General features: G+C 43.7%; 1 protein-coding gene across 1 annotated transcript; it reads right to left on the bottom strand.

Annotated features, from left to right (window-relative positions):
* Nucleotides 1-331: 331 nt before the first annotated feature.
* LOC149365440 (2-hydroxyacyl-CoA lyase 2-like) lies at nt 332-20,887 on the bottom strand. Its single transcript, XM_089542636.1, has 16 exons — nt 20,560-20,887; nt 20,356-20,409; nt 20,117-20,221; nt 19,137-19,215; nt 18,187-18,278; nt 16,802-16,940; nt 15,883-15,994; nt 15,107-15,207; nt 14,639-14,748; nt 12,825-12,948; nt 11,175-11,269; nt 9,052-9,206; nt 7,573-7,710; nt 6,360-6,534; nt 3,118-3,216; nt 332-2,076 (listed from the first exon to the last, which is right to left on the bottom strand). The coding sequence occupies exons 1-16, from the start codon at nt 20,680-20,682 to the stop codon at nt 1,891-1,893; spliced, it is 1,887 nt and encodes a 628-aa protein (XP_089398762.1). The 5' UTR covers nt 20,683-20,887; the 3' UTR covers nt 332-1,890.
* Between the last annotated feature and the right edge of the window lie 410 nt (nt 20,888-21,297).

Below are 21,297 nucleotides of genomic sequence, written 5' to 3'. Positions count from 1 at the left end.
ATTTCAGTACATTTACAGAAATATAGACATTTACTGTTTTGATATTTCTGAACCAAATCGGTTACCTTATTCAGATGCAGCCTGATGCAATCCAGACTTCATTATGCGAAGGCTGGGTTCTTAACTTGTTCTTGGGTCAATGAGCATAACTAACAGTACAGCGAAAAGTAAGTCATAAAAGTGCGTTTGTATTCAGCACTATTAATTCTGGCACATAAAGATCGTACATATAATATGTTGGTTTGATAAACAATAGTGTTCTATTGGTACTGCTGCTGTCTTTGGTTTCACTCGTGATCAATGAGCAGGAAAGAAATTCATCACAAGGACAAACTGTGAAAAATATGAGCTGTATTTATAAATACTTACACATTCAGGTAACTGTCTTGTAAATATTTTCCAGCTTTAAAGTTTTAAAACTATATACTATTAGTAATTACAGAGCGCAGCACATTCTTGTAGAGTTGGAATGCACTTCTTTTCTCAATACCTTCACAGCAAAAATGATTCTAAAAAATAATATGCAAGTAAAAAAAGGTATGGAAGTGACTTATTGGCCACAAAAAAGCTGCTCTAAATTAAAGCCATTACGTGTGGGTTCAGCTGCTGTCTCAGTTGAGAAATCCCTCTCACTGTCATCACAGCTACAGTCAGCTAGTGATAATTCAAACTCGGGTAATTGTTTAATTTCTCGCCACTCCAGCAAAGAACACTAATCGATTTCCAAGTAACCAGAACAAGCGACGGGTTTCACAATTGCTGCTAGCATTATCTCATTCCTGCTCATCTGCTATTTCTTCAGGCCTGTTTGCCTTGCACTTCATTTGTTCGCCTATACTACTGTTCGCCTATACTGTAGCACCTCTCTTTGACGACATCGAGCCTTCGTAGTCAACCACTATCCACAGAGCTCGTTGTGCCTAATGGGGAATGTGGTTGCATTTCGCACAAACGTAAAACGTAACAAGCAAAAACTAAGTGTAAGTCTCTTCTAGCCCAGGTACATGAGTATAAAAAAATATCAACATGATCAAATTTTGTGCAATAATTTTAAGAACTGCCTGTCCCAGAGTAATGTTGAATTCCACTGGCAGATCCGGATCAAGTTTTCCTGCTCTGTTGGGAGCAATCGTATTCCAATGGCAAAATGGGATATGGAGCAACGATATCTGCTATGCCGAAATCTGCAGATTTGACCGGAACTTCCCGTGACGGTTTCCTTTCCTCCGCGTCTGCTTCCTTCCTGTCATCGCTACGCTGCTAGGTGGTGATCCGGGCAACATACAAGGAACATTTTTAACCTTTTTTTTAGATTGTTAGCCACGTGCAGCGCCATCTCATCCGAAACGTGCAATGGTAAATCTCCCAAATGTAACTATTTTTCATTTTGTTTGCGTCCGCATAAATTTTAAAAAATGTCTTAACAGAAAGTCAATTCTTTGCGACCGCTTTTTAGACCAATGTTCTCGACCTGTTTGAACCTCCCATGCTTTCTGATGTCAGACAACGCATACTCACTAAGACTAGCAGCTCTGTAAATAAGGAAGCAGCCTGAAAATTTTGCGTGTTTTATCGCTAAAATTTTGTGGTGTGGGCATCTTCAGACAAAGCAAAAGCTTTGTGCGCCTTTCATTTGCCGCGAACGTGAGAGACAGAGTGGCAGCAAGGACAAATCAGTGGTGAAGCGAGAGGCCCCGTTTCGACAGACACCGCCATGTTAACAGAACGTGAAGCGCTTGCGATCTACCAATGGAATTCAACATAAGTAGCTTGTACATGAAACTGCTACAGGCGGAACCTGCCAGCACCCAGTAGCATAGCAACGGGACAACTATAATACTGCAATAGCAGTGCTACGTAATGTAAAACAAAATGCGGTTGGCCTAAAAATTACACAGAGATGCTGCCTTCCCTAAAGGAGGTTTTCCCAATGAGACAGTTGACAAGCACGCTGTGTCCCTCCTTGTTAAGCCTTTGTGCTTCCCTGAAGAGCTCCGGCAGCCGATCCTTGTCTGGCAGCGACACCAGGACACCCTTGGCACCAAGGCCCTCCACCGCCTTGTGGTAGTCTGTGTACTGCAGGGAATTAAAAGTTCACTAGAGTTCAAACTCAAATCGTTCAAAGCAGATTGTGAGCACGTGACCAAGAGAAAACTAGCGAACGGAAGTTTGTACTGCTGTGCAGAAGCTATGTTTCTTTAAAACGTAACCTGCATCATCAAACACATGCAACTAAGCATGCAATTTATTTAACAATCATTATACCAATTTCTGAGTATGCTGATGTTGCACGAGATGGTAATGTGAAGTTGTTACTGATTCGCAAGTTTGAAGCAATCTAGCAAAAAGCCTTATGTTTGGTGTATAATTGACTTAGTTTCACATCTGGTATCTCAAAGTTATTTGCATAATCGCGATTGCGTGATTTGCCTACCAGGCGTAGAACAGAGAGGCTGGAACTCCTTTATAAACAGTCGACAAAATCTTTGGACTATTCTGTCTCAGTTAACACTGCAAGGCTGATGAAAAAACAGCATGGAGTAACATTAACTGAGCTCAATTATAGAACCCCTATGTTTAAGGTGTCTTTCTTCCCCGAGACCATCAGCAACTGGAACAGGCCTCTTTCCCCTGCGATTAACTAAAAAACTCTGGACTGCTTCAGCGATTCAGTACCACAGTAGTTATCCAATAATTTTGCTTCTTCAGTTTTCCGTGCTCGTGTTCCTTCTTACCCTGTGCTAGATTGCTGTCAGTTCACAGCCAAAGAAATTCAAGTAAATATAAAACATGCTCATTTAAGCAGCCTCATATACGATCCATAAATTATAAATGTACAGTCATCCACACTTGTCTACAGCACTCAATGGCACGCTTAGTTGTGCATTTATGACGATTGTCGCCGCCTGGCGGGCCCAATATAGCTTTTCAACCGAGGAGTTAAATTCGATCCATGGGAATGGGCATGCACAATAAGGTTTTGTTTCGAGCCCTAGGCCACTCGTAAATGACGCAAGTGTACTGCAAGTATGGCGTTTGAGCGCTCCAGACAAGTGTGTGGACAACTGCACAACACACTGAGAACCGGCAAAATCTTGCCCCAAATGTGGCACTCACAGTAAGCCCGCAAGCGACGTTGCTCTTGAACATTTTGACTTGCTCTCGGGAAATCTGCATCCAGCAGGCGTCATTTCCCACCACGGCTAGGACTGGTATCTGCGGTTGGAGGGGAGACACAAAGGATGCATGCATTTAGAATTACCAGTGCTGGTGATCTGCGAATCAACCTTCAATCTTGTACATTACAGAGATTTTCTATAATCCTACCCTGGGTCCTCACTCATTTTTTTGCCCAAATGATAACACCAGTCTCTCTATCCAATCTACATGCCACGCAGCGAGTCCCTATGTGAGCTCAACAGATTATGCTGCAAGCATGGGCGTCCGGAAGGGGGGGCAAGGGGGGGCGGTTGCCCCCCCCCTGGAATTACGGATATTATTTATGCCCTAGTAGAAAACAACTACAAACCTACCGCCTCCCCAATCCCCGGACATCAGGTGCCCCCCTCCCTGGAAAAAGTTCTGCGGACGCCCTTGGCTGCAAGATACCATTCATCAAGCAAATCATCGACTAGTGCTAAAGACAACTTCAACCAATGTTGAATTGCACACGTTTTAACCCTTTATAAGGCAAAAAAAAAAGCTCTCTGCACGTCTCACATGAATACAAATGGTAAACTTTCGCTCAGGATTTCACTAGAAATTGAATGACATCACTTTCAAGCTGTTCCGACCACAAGTTTTGCTGGAAAAAGAGGTACACAGCTCCACCAATGACTTCGTAAAAATACCTCAAATTTCACTCATTGTGGTTCATTGCACAGCTAGATATATGATACATTAAGTTTACAATGTTTCATTTTTTAAAATATTTTACAGGTAAGTTAGGCACGTTTGCGTAAGAAGAAATCTCAAAAATATTAGTCTTGAGAAAACTACAAAAAAAGTGGGGAATAACTACAAATGAGGGAAGTTAAAATCCACCATATATCTGTAGTTCACCTCCTCCTTAGTTATGCTTTTACTTGCTTTCGGTCGTACAACAGCTCACTTTAATTATTACTTTCTTTTTTTTTACGGCATCATTAGGCACTTGAGAAGATCACCAAACAAGCAAATTCAGTGTGCGCAGACCATGTTTCATACCAATGTACTTCAGAATGTCTAGCATCTCTCTGTTGCTCTTGCCGAAATGATACTCGGAATCGTACAAACCTAACTTCAGTTTGGTTTGGTCAAGTTAAGGAGGTTTAATGTCCTAAAGCGACTAAAGCTATTAGGTACGCTGTAGTAGAGGGCTCCGGATAATTTAGAACACCTGGGCTCCTTTAACATGCACTGACATCGCATAGTACACGGGCCTCTAGCATTTCGCCTCTATCGAAATGCGGCTGCCGTGGCCAGGATCAAATCCGTGTCTTTCGGGTCAGCGGCCAAGCACCATAACCATTGAGCCACCATGGCTGCCAAACTTCAGTGTTGGCAGGTTGACATAACCAACCAATCTGTTCCAAACATTGCGAGTCCCTATTGTAAGCATTTTGGTTTTTGAATACAAACAAAAATACATGTAGAGGTTAAAAAACAGTCATTCATTTAAACTGGAAAAAAAAAAACAAGAGAAAATAACTAAATATACAAAAATTAGGAAGTTATTTTGCTGGCAAACTTTTCATCCTATTTTCGCAAGATAAGCAAGGGACAACTTTGGCTGTATATTTCGAACAGTGTCAATTCGAAACATAATTTAATTTTCTCAGTAATGAATGGGTACTTTTGATGAAACAAGTTGTGAAGGTTTGAAGTTTTTTTTCTTCCTTAAATACTGAGTTTACACTGCCCCTATATCCCAAGGTTATATTGTAATTTATAAGCTTTAGTACCTCCCCCCCCCCCCCCCCTTTTATTGTCATCATCATCAGCCTGACTACACCCACTGCAGGGCAAAGGCCTCTCCCATGTCTCTCCAATTAACCCTGTCCTTTGGCAGTTGCCGCCACTGTATCCCCGCAAACTTCTTAATCTCATCCGCCCACCTAACTTTCTGCCGTCCCCTGCTACGTTTGCTTTCTCTTGGAATCCACTCCATTACCCTTAAGGACCAGCGGTTATCTTGCCTTCGCATTACATGCCCTGCCCAAGCCCATTTCTTCCTCTTGATTTCAACTAAGATGTCATTAAGCCGCGTTTGTTCCCTCACCCACTCCGCCCTCTTCCGATCTCTTAAAGGGACACTGAGGAGAAATTGAAGTTGGCTTGTATCGACAGAATACCAGCTCCTGATTACAAAAACGCCACTCATACTGACAACAAAGCTCTTGTAACGTAGAAAAGAGCAAGAACCAAAATACAGGTATCGCCGCCACAGGCCAAACTCGCAAGTACAAGCGTCATGACGTCATATAACAAAACAGTGTTGCTAGAACCAATGGTTCTAGCAACGCTAGGACACGAGAAGCACAAATCACTGAGGCGCAACCAATGCATGCGCAAATCTCCTTGACGTCGCCAGATGGCGCCACGTGCCGGGCAGCTACGCGCTCGCCTGAAGCATCGGGACCAATCAGCGCCTGCTCGCCGGCGTTAGGCGGGCTCCCGGTATTCCGCTAGCGGTATCAAGGTACACGGTATGCTAAAGGTGTCTATTTGCGAGAACTTCGTTGACGACTTCGAGAACGAGATCCATCGTAACGCTCGCAAAACGCCGGTGCAAACGTAAGCGAAGCGACTGTAGCAACGGCCGCAATAGCCGATAGATGCCTTCAACGTGCGGCCGGCAGTAGCTTTCTTTTCGGCTGCTGCTAGGCCGCACTGCTGGCCGGCAGAAATCACGGAGTCTGCGTTACGTCATGTCACGTCATGTTTCACGTCACTTAGTCCTCTGTCGTCATAGCCGAATCCCAAGTTTGAATCACAGCGGCGGGAAAAACCTTTTCAACTTCGAATCCAAATTTCTTAGAAATAAATGCATTTTTCGCTGCCGGCCAAGTGGCAACAAAGCCATGACATGCCGAACTATCAGATTTTGCTATAAAAAATATATTAATAGTGCTCTCCTCAGTGTCCCTTTAACGTTACACCTATCATTTTCCTTTCCATAGCTCGCTGCGTTGTTCTTAACGAAACATATTCTGCGTTGTTTTTATAGTGTAACTTGAGTAATAAAGCACAATACTCTCAGGTGCCCTGCTCAAAACAAAGATAAGCTATAAATGATACAGCTGTTCTTTAAAAATCACATCTGCAGCAGAAAAACTGCTGTTACATACTGCACGTGGTATTTTGGTGAAGCTGCTCACCTTGTGACGCACGAAGGTGTCGAACTCAAGCATGGAGTAGCCGAGCGAACCATCTCCATAAATGATCACCACCAATGCTTCAGGGTGGCACAACTTTGCACCCAGGGCAAAGCCACCTCCAACACCCAGTGTCCCGAAAGCGCCCGGGTCTAGCCATTTCAGTGGTCCACTTGGCCTTCACAGAAAAAGAGACAAAGAAAAACTGGTAAGGCAGACCAAGATTGCGATGCTTACCTTTCTCTAAGTTTCATCTAAATATAAACTCGTAAATTTCTTGAAGTGTTTTTCAAATCGGCTGCATTCAGGTAGGCTGACAGCAACGCATGGCTTCCTTTTTAAAAGATGCCAGTCTATAAAAATGCCAAATGCCGGTGGATGGAAGGAGGCTTATCCAGAATTTTGATGACCCTGAGATGGCAAAAATTATACACCTGCTGCAGCAATTTATTCCAATTCTATCTACTTTAGTTCCTTGAATCTTGCAGAATGTCAGGGTAAACATTCAACACTAAAAACTTCCCCCCACACTGAGACTCTCGTCACATCCTTCCTTCATTGGAGCAATTGCTTAGCTTAGCACTGCTGTATAGTACACAGTGCTGCTTGGCTGAACATTCTCAGTCGGGGAGTTTGTGATGCAATTGCAGGCAAAAGTGCATAGTGTACTCTGCTGCTTTAGCTGCATTCATGTCTCTTCCTATCTGAAATTAGAAGGAATGGAAAGGGCTTACCTATGGCTGCATCAGAGGTGATGCTGGAAAGCATAATCACAGCAAACATTTCCACTTTTGATAGCTGGGGTGTGAGTGTAACTAGTTGGTTCACGACTAAAGGATACAGTTTTTTAAAAAGAGGTGCATGCACAAAATGATAAGGAGACGAATGATAGGCGCCTGTCCTTCGTCTCCTCATCTCTTTGTGCATGCACTTGTAGCACCATGCCTTCTTCAAAAACACAAAACCAACTAGCCCGGCAACATACGTTACTAAAGGATACAGGCAGCACGATTAGTAGGAGAAACAAGTTACATAATTACTACACCAATCTAACCACACATATGTTCCATTCATCCCTGTCTTTTTGAAGTGACTCTTCAATACCAATGGAAGTATAACTGAAACACAGCAACATTATTATACTTTTAAGTGCACGTGTACAATTTATATGCTGCTTTACACACTGTAGGAAAGACCTTCGCATGAGCCAGCACACCTGAGGATGTAGGATGCAGTGCCTACGAAATCCCCGCCATCTGCGACCAGGATGGTATCATCAGGCAGGACAGCCTCCAGTTCGCTGAGCACCTTCATCGGATTCAGGTGCTTGTCAGCTGGCATCTCAACCATGGCCCTGCGAATCACAATATACAACAAAACTGCTTACCCCACGACTCTCAGACACAAAGCATTCATGCGCACTAGGAATGGAAAGGTCCGATGCCCATAGCTGAAATAAGGTTAAGCCAAAAATGCAGTGCTTAGGCAAGAAGTTCTCAAACCGGGTTCTGCGAAATGCTTCGGTTACTTAGAGGGTCTTCTGGTTCCCCAAGCACCTAAATCCACGCATGCTTCACCCCAGTCCTTTTGGGGGCAAAAAAAAAAACAAAAAAACAAGCAAACAAAATCTTGCCACTCAATTCTAACCTGTGACGTCAATAATGAAGAGGATGTTGTGATCACCACAGGAAGTGATTGGCAGTGCGGCCTAGCCGTAGCGATCCACATCATCACCGCAGTTTGTGATAACAGCCAGCGGCGGCAATATCTGCACTTCATTTTTCAGCCTTTCTACCCTATAAAAGGTCCATTTATTAGTGAAGTGAAAATTTGTCATTATAAAACGGTAATCTATCAACACATTTAAAACTTAGCTTGTCTTTAGTGCAGCTTTACAGGTAAAGAGAGAGAGACATCAAGATAAAGTTGCAGCACTCAATAAAACTGCTGCCGAGTTGCTAGGAGACACATAAATGCTGGGGGAACAGAGCTATTGTCACTGCAATGACACTGACAGGGGCTTCTTCCTAAAAAGGTTCGGACTAGCCACACAAGGCACCAAACTAGTTCCTCTGTCACACTGGAAGATTTAATGTCATTCGGTCTCTTTCGGAGCTACGGAGTTTAAAAAATGTCATTTGCAAATGATAGCAATTACGATCAGTGAAAAAAAAAAATTGCAATTTATATTGCAGGGCGGCGACACGCGGAGTATGGAACTGACATCCTAAAGGTAAAGAGCTTAGTTCCAGGTTTGAGTAGCTCCGAGTTAAACGCCGTAGAACGCCAGCCAATACAGAAGCCAGAATGATCAACAGTTGCGGGCAGGGCTGTGTCACGCTCGGCCACTGCTGAGTCCAAGAGCAATAGCTATCCTCCCCTCTGAACAGTTTCAAATTAAAACTAACACTTTTTTAGCAAAATTCAATAAATTAAACTTTTAACCTTGGCAGTGCATACATTATTTTTCCTGTTGCTTATTTCTGCTGCATATCTAGTGTCCAGAGTATATAATACGTTTGAGGTTGAATGCGAATGAGTTCCCCAAACTCATTATATGGTGAACATCATTTGAACCTAATGACATTAAATGTTTCCGTGCAGCAGCTGATTAATGACAACAGGGGCTAATGCCATTCGATTCAAATGACATTAAATCTGCAAGCGTGACATGGGTATAAGCCTCATGGCTCACTTGTTCTTTTCTTCTTTGGCATTGTCCAAGTCTCGGAGGGTCTGAATCCAAGACTGGTCGCATTTGTAGTCGGGCAGGGCTTTGGCCAAGGAAGCCATGAAAGATCCAGCGTCAGCCTCCACGGCTACGGCTGGCTTCCAAAAGGCATCCGAGTTCTGATTTGACAAAGTAAGACAAAAACGTGAAATGCATGGGAGGCAGAAGGGGGCATTAACACAAATGACTGTTCTATGATAGAAACCAGTGCTCTAACTGTATGGAATGGCACAAAATTTAGTTAATGGCATACTAAAGGGAAAGAGCAAATAACAAAGCAAGTAAGCAAGATGCTATATGCACCATATGCTAGATGGGTAGGTACGCTATATGCACTATATGCTAGATGGGTAGGTTATTCCTTGGGAACCCGAACTTGAAGAAAGTTATGTAATTTTTATTATATGTGTTTGCAGAAGCTCTGGCCGATCAGAGGCACCACTTCCAAGCATGAATGCCACTGAGAGCTTACAGTTCTGAGTGTGCTGTGTATAGCTTAACGCAGAGTGAGTGCACAGAATGCGAGGCGAAGGACTCAGTTCTCGTGTTTTCGCCTCACCTTTCTGCCAATCGTCTGGTTTGCGCTGTTTTAACTATGAGACTCTTCATATCCTTGGCTAAGCTCACCACACTGCTTTCCTCATTTTTCGATGGTATTTTCTCCCACTGGTGAGAGTGGCACGAGAGAGCGGTGAATCAATCGTAACTGGCGAAGAATTCACACCTGGCACAGTTGCAGGAATCCACAAGGGATGTCATCGCATGTTCTTCGCTTCTACACAATTTTCTAACTTATCAAGGCTCTGCTTTCAGTAGAAATGGCCCATTGCTATCACACGACACCAACCTATCGTGCTAGCTTGACCTATAGTAGTATTAAGGCGGAAGCCTTTAATGCCTCATCGTTGTAAGCACCAGTTGTCGACAGAAATGTCACGCTTTTCAATTGGTGGAAACGGTCGTGACGTCACAGTGCGCGAATTTCAAATGGGGCCAATTGTACTTTGGCTACTAACCATGCAACCAATTAAAGGGATCATATGGTGATGCTCCAAGTAAGTGGGACTGAGTTTAGTTAATTGCAATTAACCTACTTCACCTTTCTAGTCAGACCAGATAAATAAATAAAACCGAGTAGGAAATTGGCCGAGCATGGGAATCTCGAACCCCGGTCTCCAGAGTGCGAGACGAGACGAGCACGCTACCACTCCGCCATGCCAGCTCAATGGTTTAGAATGAACAAAGGCTGGTCTAGTGAATACCTATCTTTGTTCACTCCCATCTTCCTCCCTTCCATTATGGCGACGTTTAGGTGTCCACCGAGATGTGAGAGACATATACATTTCCTTTCCTCAAAAACCAATTTACCAAACGGGCGATGGCGTTCTATGGACTCTCTGGCACCGTTGCAAGACGCTGTGGTGTTCCGCTCTTAGAGGCGAAACCTAACATCTTAACAACGCATCAGTGTCACAAGCAGCAACACCACACTTAAGGCTTTCGCCTCACCCCACTTTAGGTCAACAAAGTGCCCCCCTGAATGTTTTCCACTCAAGTGTTCCTCTAAGGTTTCACAATGTATACACACCAGAACGTCAGTACAGAGATGTTCGTGCACTTTTCTTCAAAACAGATGCTCAGGGAGTCTTCATGATAGGCTGCAGCACTCATTAAAGGTCACAGAAAATTTTGACCTGTTTTCAGCTCGTAAGAGAAGAGACAAATCACATCAATGCTAGAAAACGACTTTTGTGGGTACCTTGCCAAAGCTGGAGCAGCAAATGCTGTGTGCGTATGAGTAGTATGAGTAAGTGCAACAGTGTATAAGACAATACAAGCCTCACACAACCCCAGCTAATCTGGGTATTTTACCAGTGAGTTTGAGCGATGTCCAAGTTAAAACCCAAATGAGTGCGAGTCAAAGACGTGATTATACAACCGGGAATCCACAGGAACCAACAAGTCAAAATTCACATGTATCTAAGTGTGGCTAGATCTGTGTCCAAGCCAATTCGCTGAACAACGGAGAGCCCAGGTTCGTAGAGGTGAGCTCCAGCAAAGAAGCATTTCACAGGTTTGCTCCTCACCTTGTAAAGCTGGGCCTTGTTGCGGTTCACGGCGATGATTTTAGACTTGCGGCTCAGAACACGGCCATACGACAAGCGGAAGTCACAGACTGAGCCTGCAACCGATCAAAAAAGAGCTGGCTCAATACAATCTCATTCAAGCCTAACAAAAATTTATTGTTAAAGCTTTCATCTCCCCAACTTAATAAATATATTTGCCCTCATCATTTAACAAACTTAAAAGGTTTAGCAGAAAATACACATCAGGGGTTCCATTTATCCCTTTCACAAGCCAAAGCATGACCCCCACCTATGCGATCGACTAAATTTTTCAGCCTATTTGGAACATACCGTATTCACTTGTACACTTTTTTTTTCTTTAAGTCAAGGCTTCAAAAAGGGGGTGCGCAAATTACGCAACAATTTTATTAGCACGCCAAAAAACTCTACAAAGGTCATAATGCGCATTATATACATCAACCCGCAATTCGCATCCATTTTTGGCCAAAGAAAACTGGATTCCAAATATAAAATGCATACCCTTTCAACGCTGACCCATGCTATATTAGTTCCCCATGAGATGGCATGACAGCGCCTGCGCAGCTCAAAGCAATAAATTTGCAATGATACAATCGTGAAGCCAGCATTCAGAGGCAAGTGGAGATAACAGGTGATAAAACGGCGCTCACACGTGCGGCCCGGCTGACTAGTGGCAACCAAACAGCAAACGGTTCAGTAGTTTTGGATTCCAGTGCGCGCACAACCGTTCGTCCAGTAGAGGTGTGAACTTCTTAATCTGATCCGCCCACCTAATTTTCTGCTGCCCCCTGCTAGGCTTGCCTTCTCTGTTACCCTTAACGGCCATCGGTTATCTTTCCTTCACATTACATTGCAAAGGGAAGCCCATTTCTGCTTCTTGATTTCAACCAGGATGTCATTATCCGTGTTTTTTCCCTGAACCACTCTGCCTTCTTCCTCTGAATGTTACATATATCATAATAGCATGTATTTAATTAAAGGTGCACAAATTACACGAGGGTGCAAATTACGCGAGTAAATACGGTAAATAAGGAGGAAAAGTTGCGAAGTGTTTAAGCTCTCCAGCATAATGCACTGAAAGCAATAGCTGTTGTCATCCTGCTGCCTATCTTTTGCTAATGCCTAAGACTTACAGACTTTGTGCCAAGATGGCTATGATAACGATTGCAACGGGCACACAGATACAAATGCCTTGCACTTGTCATATGGTGACATGTGACCAGATGTTCAGTCTACACTCCAGCACGTATACCTCCGTAACCAGATTTTGCAGTAAAGGTTGGTACTCCGTCGATATGCAGAACTAGCACTTTGTCCTTGTTATTGAACATAAGGACCAGAACTACCCTCTTGAATGACTAGCTATTCAAAATTATGATAAAGTTACATAGGCAATAGAGGACACTGTAAAATCGGGAACACTTTTTTTGCTGCAGCTTTGCATGTGCATGCTTTGTTGCTTCCTGCAAACATTTCCCACTACACTGCCTATTCGACCTTAGGCAAATTAAAAACACTAGCCAGAATACCAACACCACCTTACGGCTCTGACCTTTGGAACTCAGCAACAAGTATTCATCCACAGATGCACACAACGAAAGGGTGAAAGGTGGGTGGCGGCAAGGCCCATACCTGCTAGAATGACGACATCCGCTTGAGCCAGGGCATCCCTGCGACAGTGACGCATCTGCAGCTCACTGTGGCGACCCAGCAGGCCTCGGGCCATTCCTCCGAGGAAGCACGGAATGCCTAGTTTCTGCAAAACCAAGCACATCACCCCATTTCCCACAAAGCTGACTAATGCACAATACAGGCTCAACAGACTAGGCACTAAAGTGAGGACATTTTCCTCCCAGCCTTTGGTGAACTCTTCAACAGGTTCGGCGGCATTTCATCTCCGCAGCATTTCGCACTACCAGGTTTTCAGTGTTTCAAGCCAAAGCTTGAATTAGGACCAAGGACTCCAAGGACCCTACCTGCAGATCAGGGATACCAGTTTGTGTGCCGATTAGCTCGCTAGAGGGGTGAAACCAGATGACAGATGTCTGACATGGCATGGATCCAAGAAAGCAATGGTAAGAGGTAAACCATATCAATTTCGTTGCTTGCCAACTGGCTAGGTGCAGCAGTGAAAGTGCCCATAACAAAATGGTAGGAGAAATTAGGGGGCAGGCCTAGTGAACCTGAACAATGCTGACTGCACTGACATGGCTCTAAATATAAGAAGCATTAGCCTGAATGCAACTGCTTGATCAGGGACCAGGCAGCATCTTTTCCACGCCAGCCTCCCCTAAAAACACGGTGCCTGTATTCATAGGAGAAACCAAAGGGCTCCAAAGCAGCGTCGAGATTCAAGCATGATACCTCATGCACGCACATTTTTAATCTAAGAAAGAAACCATCTCGTGATGGTTTGTTTTGAAACAGCTGATTGGCCCCCTATCTGCAAGAGAGTAAAAGTTCCATTTGGCAGTACCACCGTAACAGGAGGAAATTCTCTACCAAACAATAATAGCAACAACACATATTCTTTACTTGTTTCCTTCTGAAGAAAGTGATGCCATACATATTGTGCTTAGCTATAACATCCCTGCAAAGGACTGGTACCCCAGTTGGGGCTAGTCTCTAGAACACTTTGCACACCCCACTCAAAAATGCATGTTTCTACATAGCGCGAACTCTAAACATGTAAATCTTGCAATGAGCTACCCCCCTAATCGTATACAGTAAGAGTTCGTCAATTCGAACTTCAATCGAACTTCAATTCATCAATTTGAACTTCAATCGAATGCCAATTTTAGTTAAACACATAAAACAAGCATTACAACAAGACCAACACTAAAAACGACGTGTTAGCCGCTGCGGTGGCTCAGTGGCTATGGTGCTCGGCTGCTGGCCCGAAAGACGCGGGTTCGATCCCGGCCGCGGTGGCTGAATTTCTTTGGAGGAGAAATTCGAGGCCCGTGTACTGTGCGATGTCAGTCCACATTAAAGAACCCCAGGTGGTCGAAATTTCCGGAGCCCTCCACTACGGCGTCCCTCATAGCCTTAGTCGCTTTGGGACGTTAAACCCCATAAACCAAACCAAACCTAAAAACGACGTGATAAAGGCCTTGGACATGAATCACACTAACACAACATTACTCGAGACATGGACACACAAGAATTGCAGCCCAAAAAGAGCGCACACCATATCTAGCTCATATTCTGCTTTGCACCCACACTCTGAATCATTTCATTTCATTTTATTACCTTAAAGACCCCTCGCGGGGTATTACATAAGGGGTGGGATTAGCAGAAAAGGTACAAGACAAATGCTATTTGTGATCATGAACAAAAAATGTTGTTTAGATTGCTTCCACGAGTATCATGATGTGATTTTTATAAGAGCACAACCCCCACGCTTTGGCACCACCAGAATGCCACGCGATGATTCTCACGCTCACCTCCAGGGCTGCCCTCAGCTCCTGCACAGGCAAAGGAGGCAGAGTGGCCTGGCTGCCCACAATGCAGACCGGGCGCTTGGCACGCGAAATGATCTCCACACACTGCTGAACTGCAAGCGATGCAAAACACAGCAGGGACAAGAAAGGAATCACTAACGACAAGGTCCACCAATTCAGCAATCTTAGTACAGTAACTGGCACTCAAGACGTGGGGGCAGGATTTATGGTCTTGCTCGTGCTTGCGAGTGGTTTATTCTAGAGTGCTATGTCAGCCCCTTCACATTGTACAATGTGAAATGTGTGAAATGTACAATGTGTTTCTCCAAACAGCACACTTGCTCAATGCCACTTCAAACGCAAGACCAGAGGATAACCTCCTGGCACCTCCAAATGACCTAATAATATAACTGGTTTGGTATGGTAATATCACTAAGCATTCTAAGTGCTGAGACCATGCCAGCCACTCACCTTCGGAGTGCTTGGCCAGGGGAACATTAACCGGCAGTGGCGACACGTCACGTGGCACGAAGGCACCGGCAAACAGGTTGTGCATGTAGTAATCCAGGTATCTGCAGCATGCATAGCCCATGTGACATGCCCAACAAGCCAAATCAACAGGGCAGTCCATTACAACACGGGACACTAGTTAGTGCTGGCTATTACTTGTATAGTGTACTGTTGTTAATTTGAACTCAATTTAAACACTAGGTTTATTTGAATTTCATCCCTCTTCGGTTCTAATTATTGAGAGCCAATGGCAATTTTAAAAATCTCACTTGTTCGTGCTCAAACTTTACATACAGCTGACAATTAGCAGTGGCTAGAATAAGGTTCATAAATGCCTCTTTCTAAAAAATGCTTACTGTTCAGCTCAAATTTCACAAAAAAATTGGCATTTTGTGTTGACCTTGTGTTTCTCATATTGTCACATTTGGATACATCATTTGTACATTTTAATCAAAAGAAATATAGGAAAAAAAAACTTTTATAAGTCTCTATTAGTGGCCAAACAGTCGGTTACTAAATCATTGATAACCCTTCAGCCTATGCTCAACAGTCAGCAGCAGGTGATGCATACAAGGCAATCTGCACAACAATCTCCGCAGTATTCTTTCAAGTCAGATAAAGAATCCAAAACAACTTTAGTTCTTGACAACTTGCATTGTCCACCACATACAACTAAGCTGAGCATAGAGCACTGCCCAAACACAATGAAGACGAAGAGAAGGAAAGAGGCAGCGTACAATTTGACTAGCTTTTGGCCCAGGCTGCCTGGCCTCCCTTTGAAGCCAACCTCAGCTTGCACTGTGGGATACGGGTAGAGGACGTCGATTGGAAGCTCCACAAATACAGGCCCTGCATCATGATGGAAGAAATGTGTGCACATATTAAGACGCCAAGCTCAACACACAACACCACCGTATCCAATAAAATCTCATTAAAAAAAAAAAAAAAACATCAGATGTCACACTATGGGGCCAGAATAAAACACAAGTAATTCACACAAACCAATCAGACCTCGAAGCAAATCGCATGATTTTGACATGAGAAGCATGCCTAGTGAAAGTTAAGAAACATACTGAGACACCAGTTTTGCGGATTTGACTACAGTATAATTATGCATAAGGAGTGCATGAGTATTATTTCATCTATTTGTTTCATTCCAATTGGACAGTAAAAACCGCATAAAAAATGTGACAGAGACATAATACGAGAAAAAGTATCCTGCCGGAAACCTAGAAAGTACAACTCATTACAAAGCAGACCATGTCAATCGCTTTTACTTTCTAAATAAAGTAAATGAAGCATAGCACCACAGTAACTAAAGGCCACTTTTATCAGCATCCAGCATACTGAATTCACTAACTAAAAACAGTTTCAATAAAAAATCAAATAAAGCTTCAACTGAAAATTCAATTAGCGTTTTGCATTTCATTTGAGGTCAAGAACCCGGAGAGTCCAAAAAAAAACTAACTGCAGTAGAGAATGTCATGGCCACAGAGTGCACTTTGCAAAAAAAATGCAATTATAGTTTCCCTCAACAGACGACAAAATTGCCAAAAAAGAGAGCTTGATCAGAAGCTTAACTGAAGACCTAAAGTCCCGAAAGCCAAGAATGGGAAAACATGAAAAAGTCAGTGAGATCACAGGATGTCAAACTACCTGGGGTGTCAGACTGTGCCTTTTGCAGCGCAGTCCGCAGGGTAGGGACGATGTCCCTGACCGTCGTCACAGTAGCAGTGAACTTGCACAGCGACTTGAAGAGTGACAACTGGTCAATGTCTTGCAGAGCCCCTCGCCCCTGAAGAGTGGGCAAAGAAAAAACATGCAGCAGTAATTAGTACAACTGGCGGCGCCTAACGCATTGAGGTTTGGGCTGCAAATATGAAAGGGGAGAGTCAGTTTGACCACAAGAATTAATTCTTTTGTTATTTCTTTACTGAAGTTGAAAATGTCTCACGGGCATTAACTGTCGACAAACCAGAGGAAAATTATTTACAGCAAAGGAATAAGTGTCCTTTGCACTCACATTTATGCAGGAATGGCTGGTGTAATGTGGATAATGCATTCCCTTTTGAAAATATAACTCTACTACCAACAGACTTTCAGCACGGGTGTCTACCAAGCCAGCTGTACAAGGAATAGTCCCCTTCACAAACTCTTTCTTTTTAACTTATATCTCCTGCCAAACAGTAAAGCTCGAAGATGTGCATAAGAAATCCCCTTCTGTCCCACTTCTCTTTCTTCATCACCGTTATTGATTCTCAAAGGGGCTCCAAAAGGGGGCTCTCAATAAAGTTGTGGTATGCCTGGGTTGTTAAAGGACAGTACTCCACAAATATCCTCCAGCAAGAATTTCTTTAATCTGTTTGTAAGAAGCGAAGTTATCTGTAGTAAAAAAATTTTAATTTCAGCGTCCCCATGCCTTTCCCTCTCCTCTTGTCACTTTGCGTGCTGAAAGGTCGGCACTCCTCCGCCAGCCCCACCCACTCAGCCCCGTCCCAATGGACATTAAAACTCTTATGGACATCTTGCGGACGTTTAGGATGTCCACAGGACGTCCAAGGAAGGTCCAGTGCCCATTGGGGTCACAGGCTGCTGACATGCGTGGGAACTCCACTTCCTGACACACCAGAGCAATGTGACTAACTGGCAAGGCTATGATAGCTGTGTGACATCTAACCAAAAGCCACCTCTTAACCGGCATACACAGACACACGACATGGAGGAGAGCATGAATTCCAAAAAGTCGCTGGAACGAGCTTGCCAACTTTCGCGCTCAATTATGAGTTCTTTGCTCCGGGTCGAAGAGTATTATTTGGCCCATGTCTTCCCAAAAACACAATGTAGTGATTGAGCGAGTTTATGTATGCTCCTCAGAAGGTGTTTCAAGGTTCCTTGAAGGGTCCATAACAAGCTGGCATGCAAAGGGGAGGAGGGATGAGTCAAAAAGAACAAATATTACCGTCAACAGAAATGCAAAGCATTCTTAAAAACATAATGACAGAAAGGAATGGGCACAAAATGTTCATCATCTGCCTGCTTACTTTGACGGCTGTCGCAGCTGCCCCTCCCAGTAAGAGGAGAGGGGACTCTGCCATCTGAGCATTCTTGATCGCAGTCACGGTATTGGTCACCCCTGCAATAACAGTTAACGCACTCTTAATATGAAGAAACAAATTTAAAACAGAAGTTGGACAGAAACACTTGGGGCTCTAGCCTGCAAATGCAACAACTACGCATAATATCCCCAGTTATAAAACACAGGCCAGCACTCCACTTCTACCTGTAACTACGCAAGCTGTCTAAGTTTAAGAAAAAAAGCAGCAAAAGCCAAAGTCAAAACAAGCAAAAATTCAATGAAACAAGAAAAATCTGCCATGGAATCAAGTTCGTACTGTATGGAATGCAAATACTGACAAGAGCATCCATGTCAAATGGTAGCAGGTGTGACTTATTGATGTACCAAGTGAAGAGCAAAAAAGAAAACGTACCAGGGTCAGTGTCCAAACAGGACCTTTGCAAGGCACTCCAAGCAATTGACTAGCACTCAGTGCAACAAAGGATGAAACTTAGGATTAAACTTAAAACGTATTTTACCTCCCACATTCATGAAAAACAAAACAGGCTAACAGTCATCATCATCATCCAAAAGAGCATAACTGAAACAAGGCGCATAAGAGAGAAGAGACATGACAAGTAAAAAAATAGGTGCATAAGCAATGTTTTCCTTTGTTTTCTATTAAAATACCTCTACCATGAAACTGCCCCTCTGCTATTCATTTCCCTCGAAGGCAATACCATTTAGCCATGTTCTTGAGTTGATATAAACAAATAAACAAACGAATGGCGCTTGATGAAGATGCAAAAAAAAACAACAGCCTGCTTCACTCAAATCACTTAATGCGGCAGACATTGCTTATGACTTATGGTTTGTGTGTAGCAAAGACAACAGCCGGCAAGCATTTCGAATGCACCATGAAGAAGAGCCAAATACCTGGTCCAGCTGTGACTGCAGCCACGCCAACCTTTCCAGAAAGCCTTGCCACAGCATCAGCTGCAAAGACTGCATTAACCTGTAGTGGAACAAACAACAAACAATGGTGAGACAATTTAGGCATGTAAGTAATTTTATTAGAGTCAATGTCTACAGAGCCTAGTTTGGACAACGCCAACAAGGAACAGTTAAGTTGGCTACATGTCAGCATTCAGGAAGTGGTTTGGTACGGCTGCTGCAGTTTTCAGCCGCACTCATTTTGTTGATACTAGGTTTATAATGTGCATTACGACCAATGAAACTTTCAGTTACCAATGCTCTCATTCATTCATTTATTTGAAGAACAGCGCATGTCTCTGAAAAGCATGTACTGGCAAGGGGGGCCATGGGCACAGATATTCTTATAAAACACACACAGAAGCAGTGATGAGATTTAATTGGAAGACAGGAAGAGCAGTCCATTCTAATAAGAAAACAAACCTGGAAAAACCTGCAAGTGCTCATCAAGAATGAACATGTTTATTGGTTTTTGGAGCTAATTAGCATGTCCTATAAGCATACACGACTGATTTATGCGCTTAACATACCGGTCAAGTTTCAGTGCATCAGAGACGCATTAGCCTTGCAATATTTCTTTACAATTTGCTACATACATGTTTCAATGCGGTGAACTATATAGCATCAGGTTAGAGCAGGTAAACTGAATAACACTTATTAAAGCAAAAGTTATTGCACCCAAAAATTTTTACTGCCTCTACACGTTTTTTTTTTTTTTTGTATATGTTTAAAGGGCGATCAAATGATTTCCATTGAGGCAAGTTGCAGTTACCACCACAGCTGCATGAACACACGGATTCTTTTTTTTTTTTTCTTTTCATGATACGCGATATTCCGTTCACCCGGTTCCAAAGCAATGTATCGTGGGTTGCCTGCAAGCCATTAAGAGCAACAAGTTAATAATATCGGAACACCGGCCATACCTCATGTCTCGTATCCACAACGCGAATGCCTTCCCGCTCGGCCGCTACTAAAATCGGAGAGATGTGACCGCCGCTCAGGCAAAACAGAAACTTGACATCATGTGCCTGGGAGGAGGAGAGGAAAAACTTTAGTTCCAAAAACAAAAAAGAACTATGTCGACACAAGGTAATCTGCGGAAAAAAATCACCTTACACGCTGCGGAAATGCATGCATCGCAAGTAACGATAGAGAAACATACCTTCAGAACATCGGCTACCAGATCACCCCCATTCTTCAAAGACGATTTGTCGACCTGCAGGCGAAACGTACACGTGGTTTAGCTCGGCGTCCCGTGTTCAAAGCGCAGTCAGTTTCGGATCGCGAGAACAACGCCAGCACTCCGTGAAAAACGCACGGACGCATGTAAGCGCACGCACGCCGAAGAGGAAAACGAGGCGCTCACCTTGAGTCGCAAGTTCGCGATCAGCGACAACTTCCTGCTAATGCCAGCGAGCAAACCGCCCAGTACCATGACGGCGGCGGGAATCCACAGATCTGTCAGTACTGGAGCGCTAAAAACAGCCATCCCGAAGACGGACAGACAGGTGCGCCAGTGATCTGCGACCTCAACGGTTTAATCACGGCACATCCAATCACGGGACAGAGTTGTCAGCTTGAGCAACTGAGCAACAGCACACCTGCGAGCGTCAGGAAGTGGAAATGAAAAAAAACCGGGCAAAACGAACCGATGGATGCCCGCACGCGAACTCGAAAACGTGCGATCACCTGTAATCACGTGACTGCTACCTCCTTGAGCTTTGCTCACTAGAGAGCGCATCACCTACAAAAATGGAGTATAAAATGTTCTCCATCGCCACCTAGTGGCGAAAAGCATTTTTTGTTTCAGTTATTGGTCTTTCCATCAAATATAATGGAGGAGATAAGGCAAAAAGCTGCGTACGCAGCTTGAATAAGGCCTTATCCCCTCAAAGGCAAAACAGCAGTGAGCACAGACCGAACACCGATCAGAACCAAGTAATAAGGAATAATGAAAACAATAGAAACCGCGCGAAATACAAATTTTTATAATTTCAGCAGTGTTATGTTCATTCATTCATTCATTATATTGACTCAATTACGCAAGTGGTTATGAAGTCGGCACAGTGACTACGCTTGGTTACCATGTGAAAAGAATGCATGT

The sequence above is a fragment of the Amblyomma mixtum genome, chromosome 1 (genome assembly GCF_055824585.1).
Source record: "Amblyomma mixtum isolate Tamu chromosome 1, ASM5582458v1, whole genome shotgun sequence".
Classification (NCBI taxonomy): Eukaryota; Metazoa; Arthropoda; class Arachnida; order Ixodida; family Ixodidae; genus Amblyomma; species Amblyomma mixtum.
This window is presented reverse-complemented; position numbering and strand designations above follow the sequence as displayed.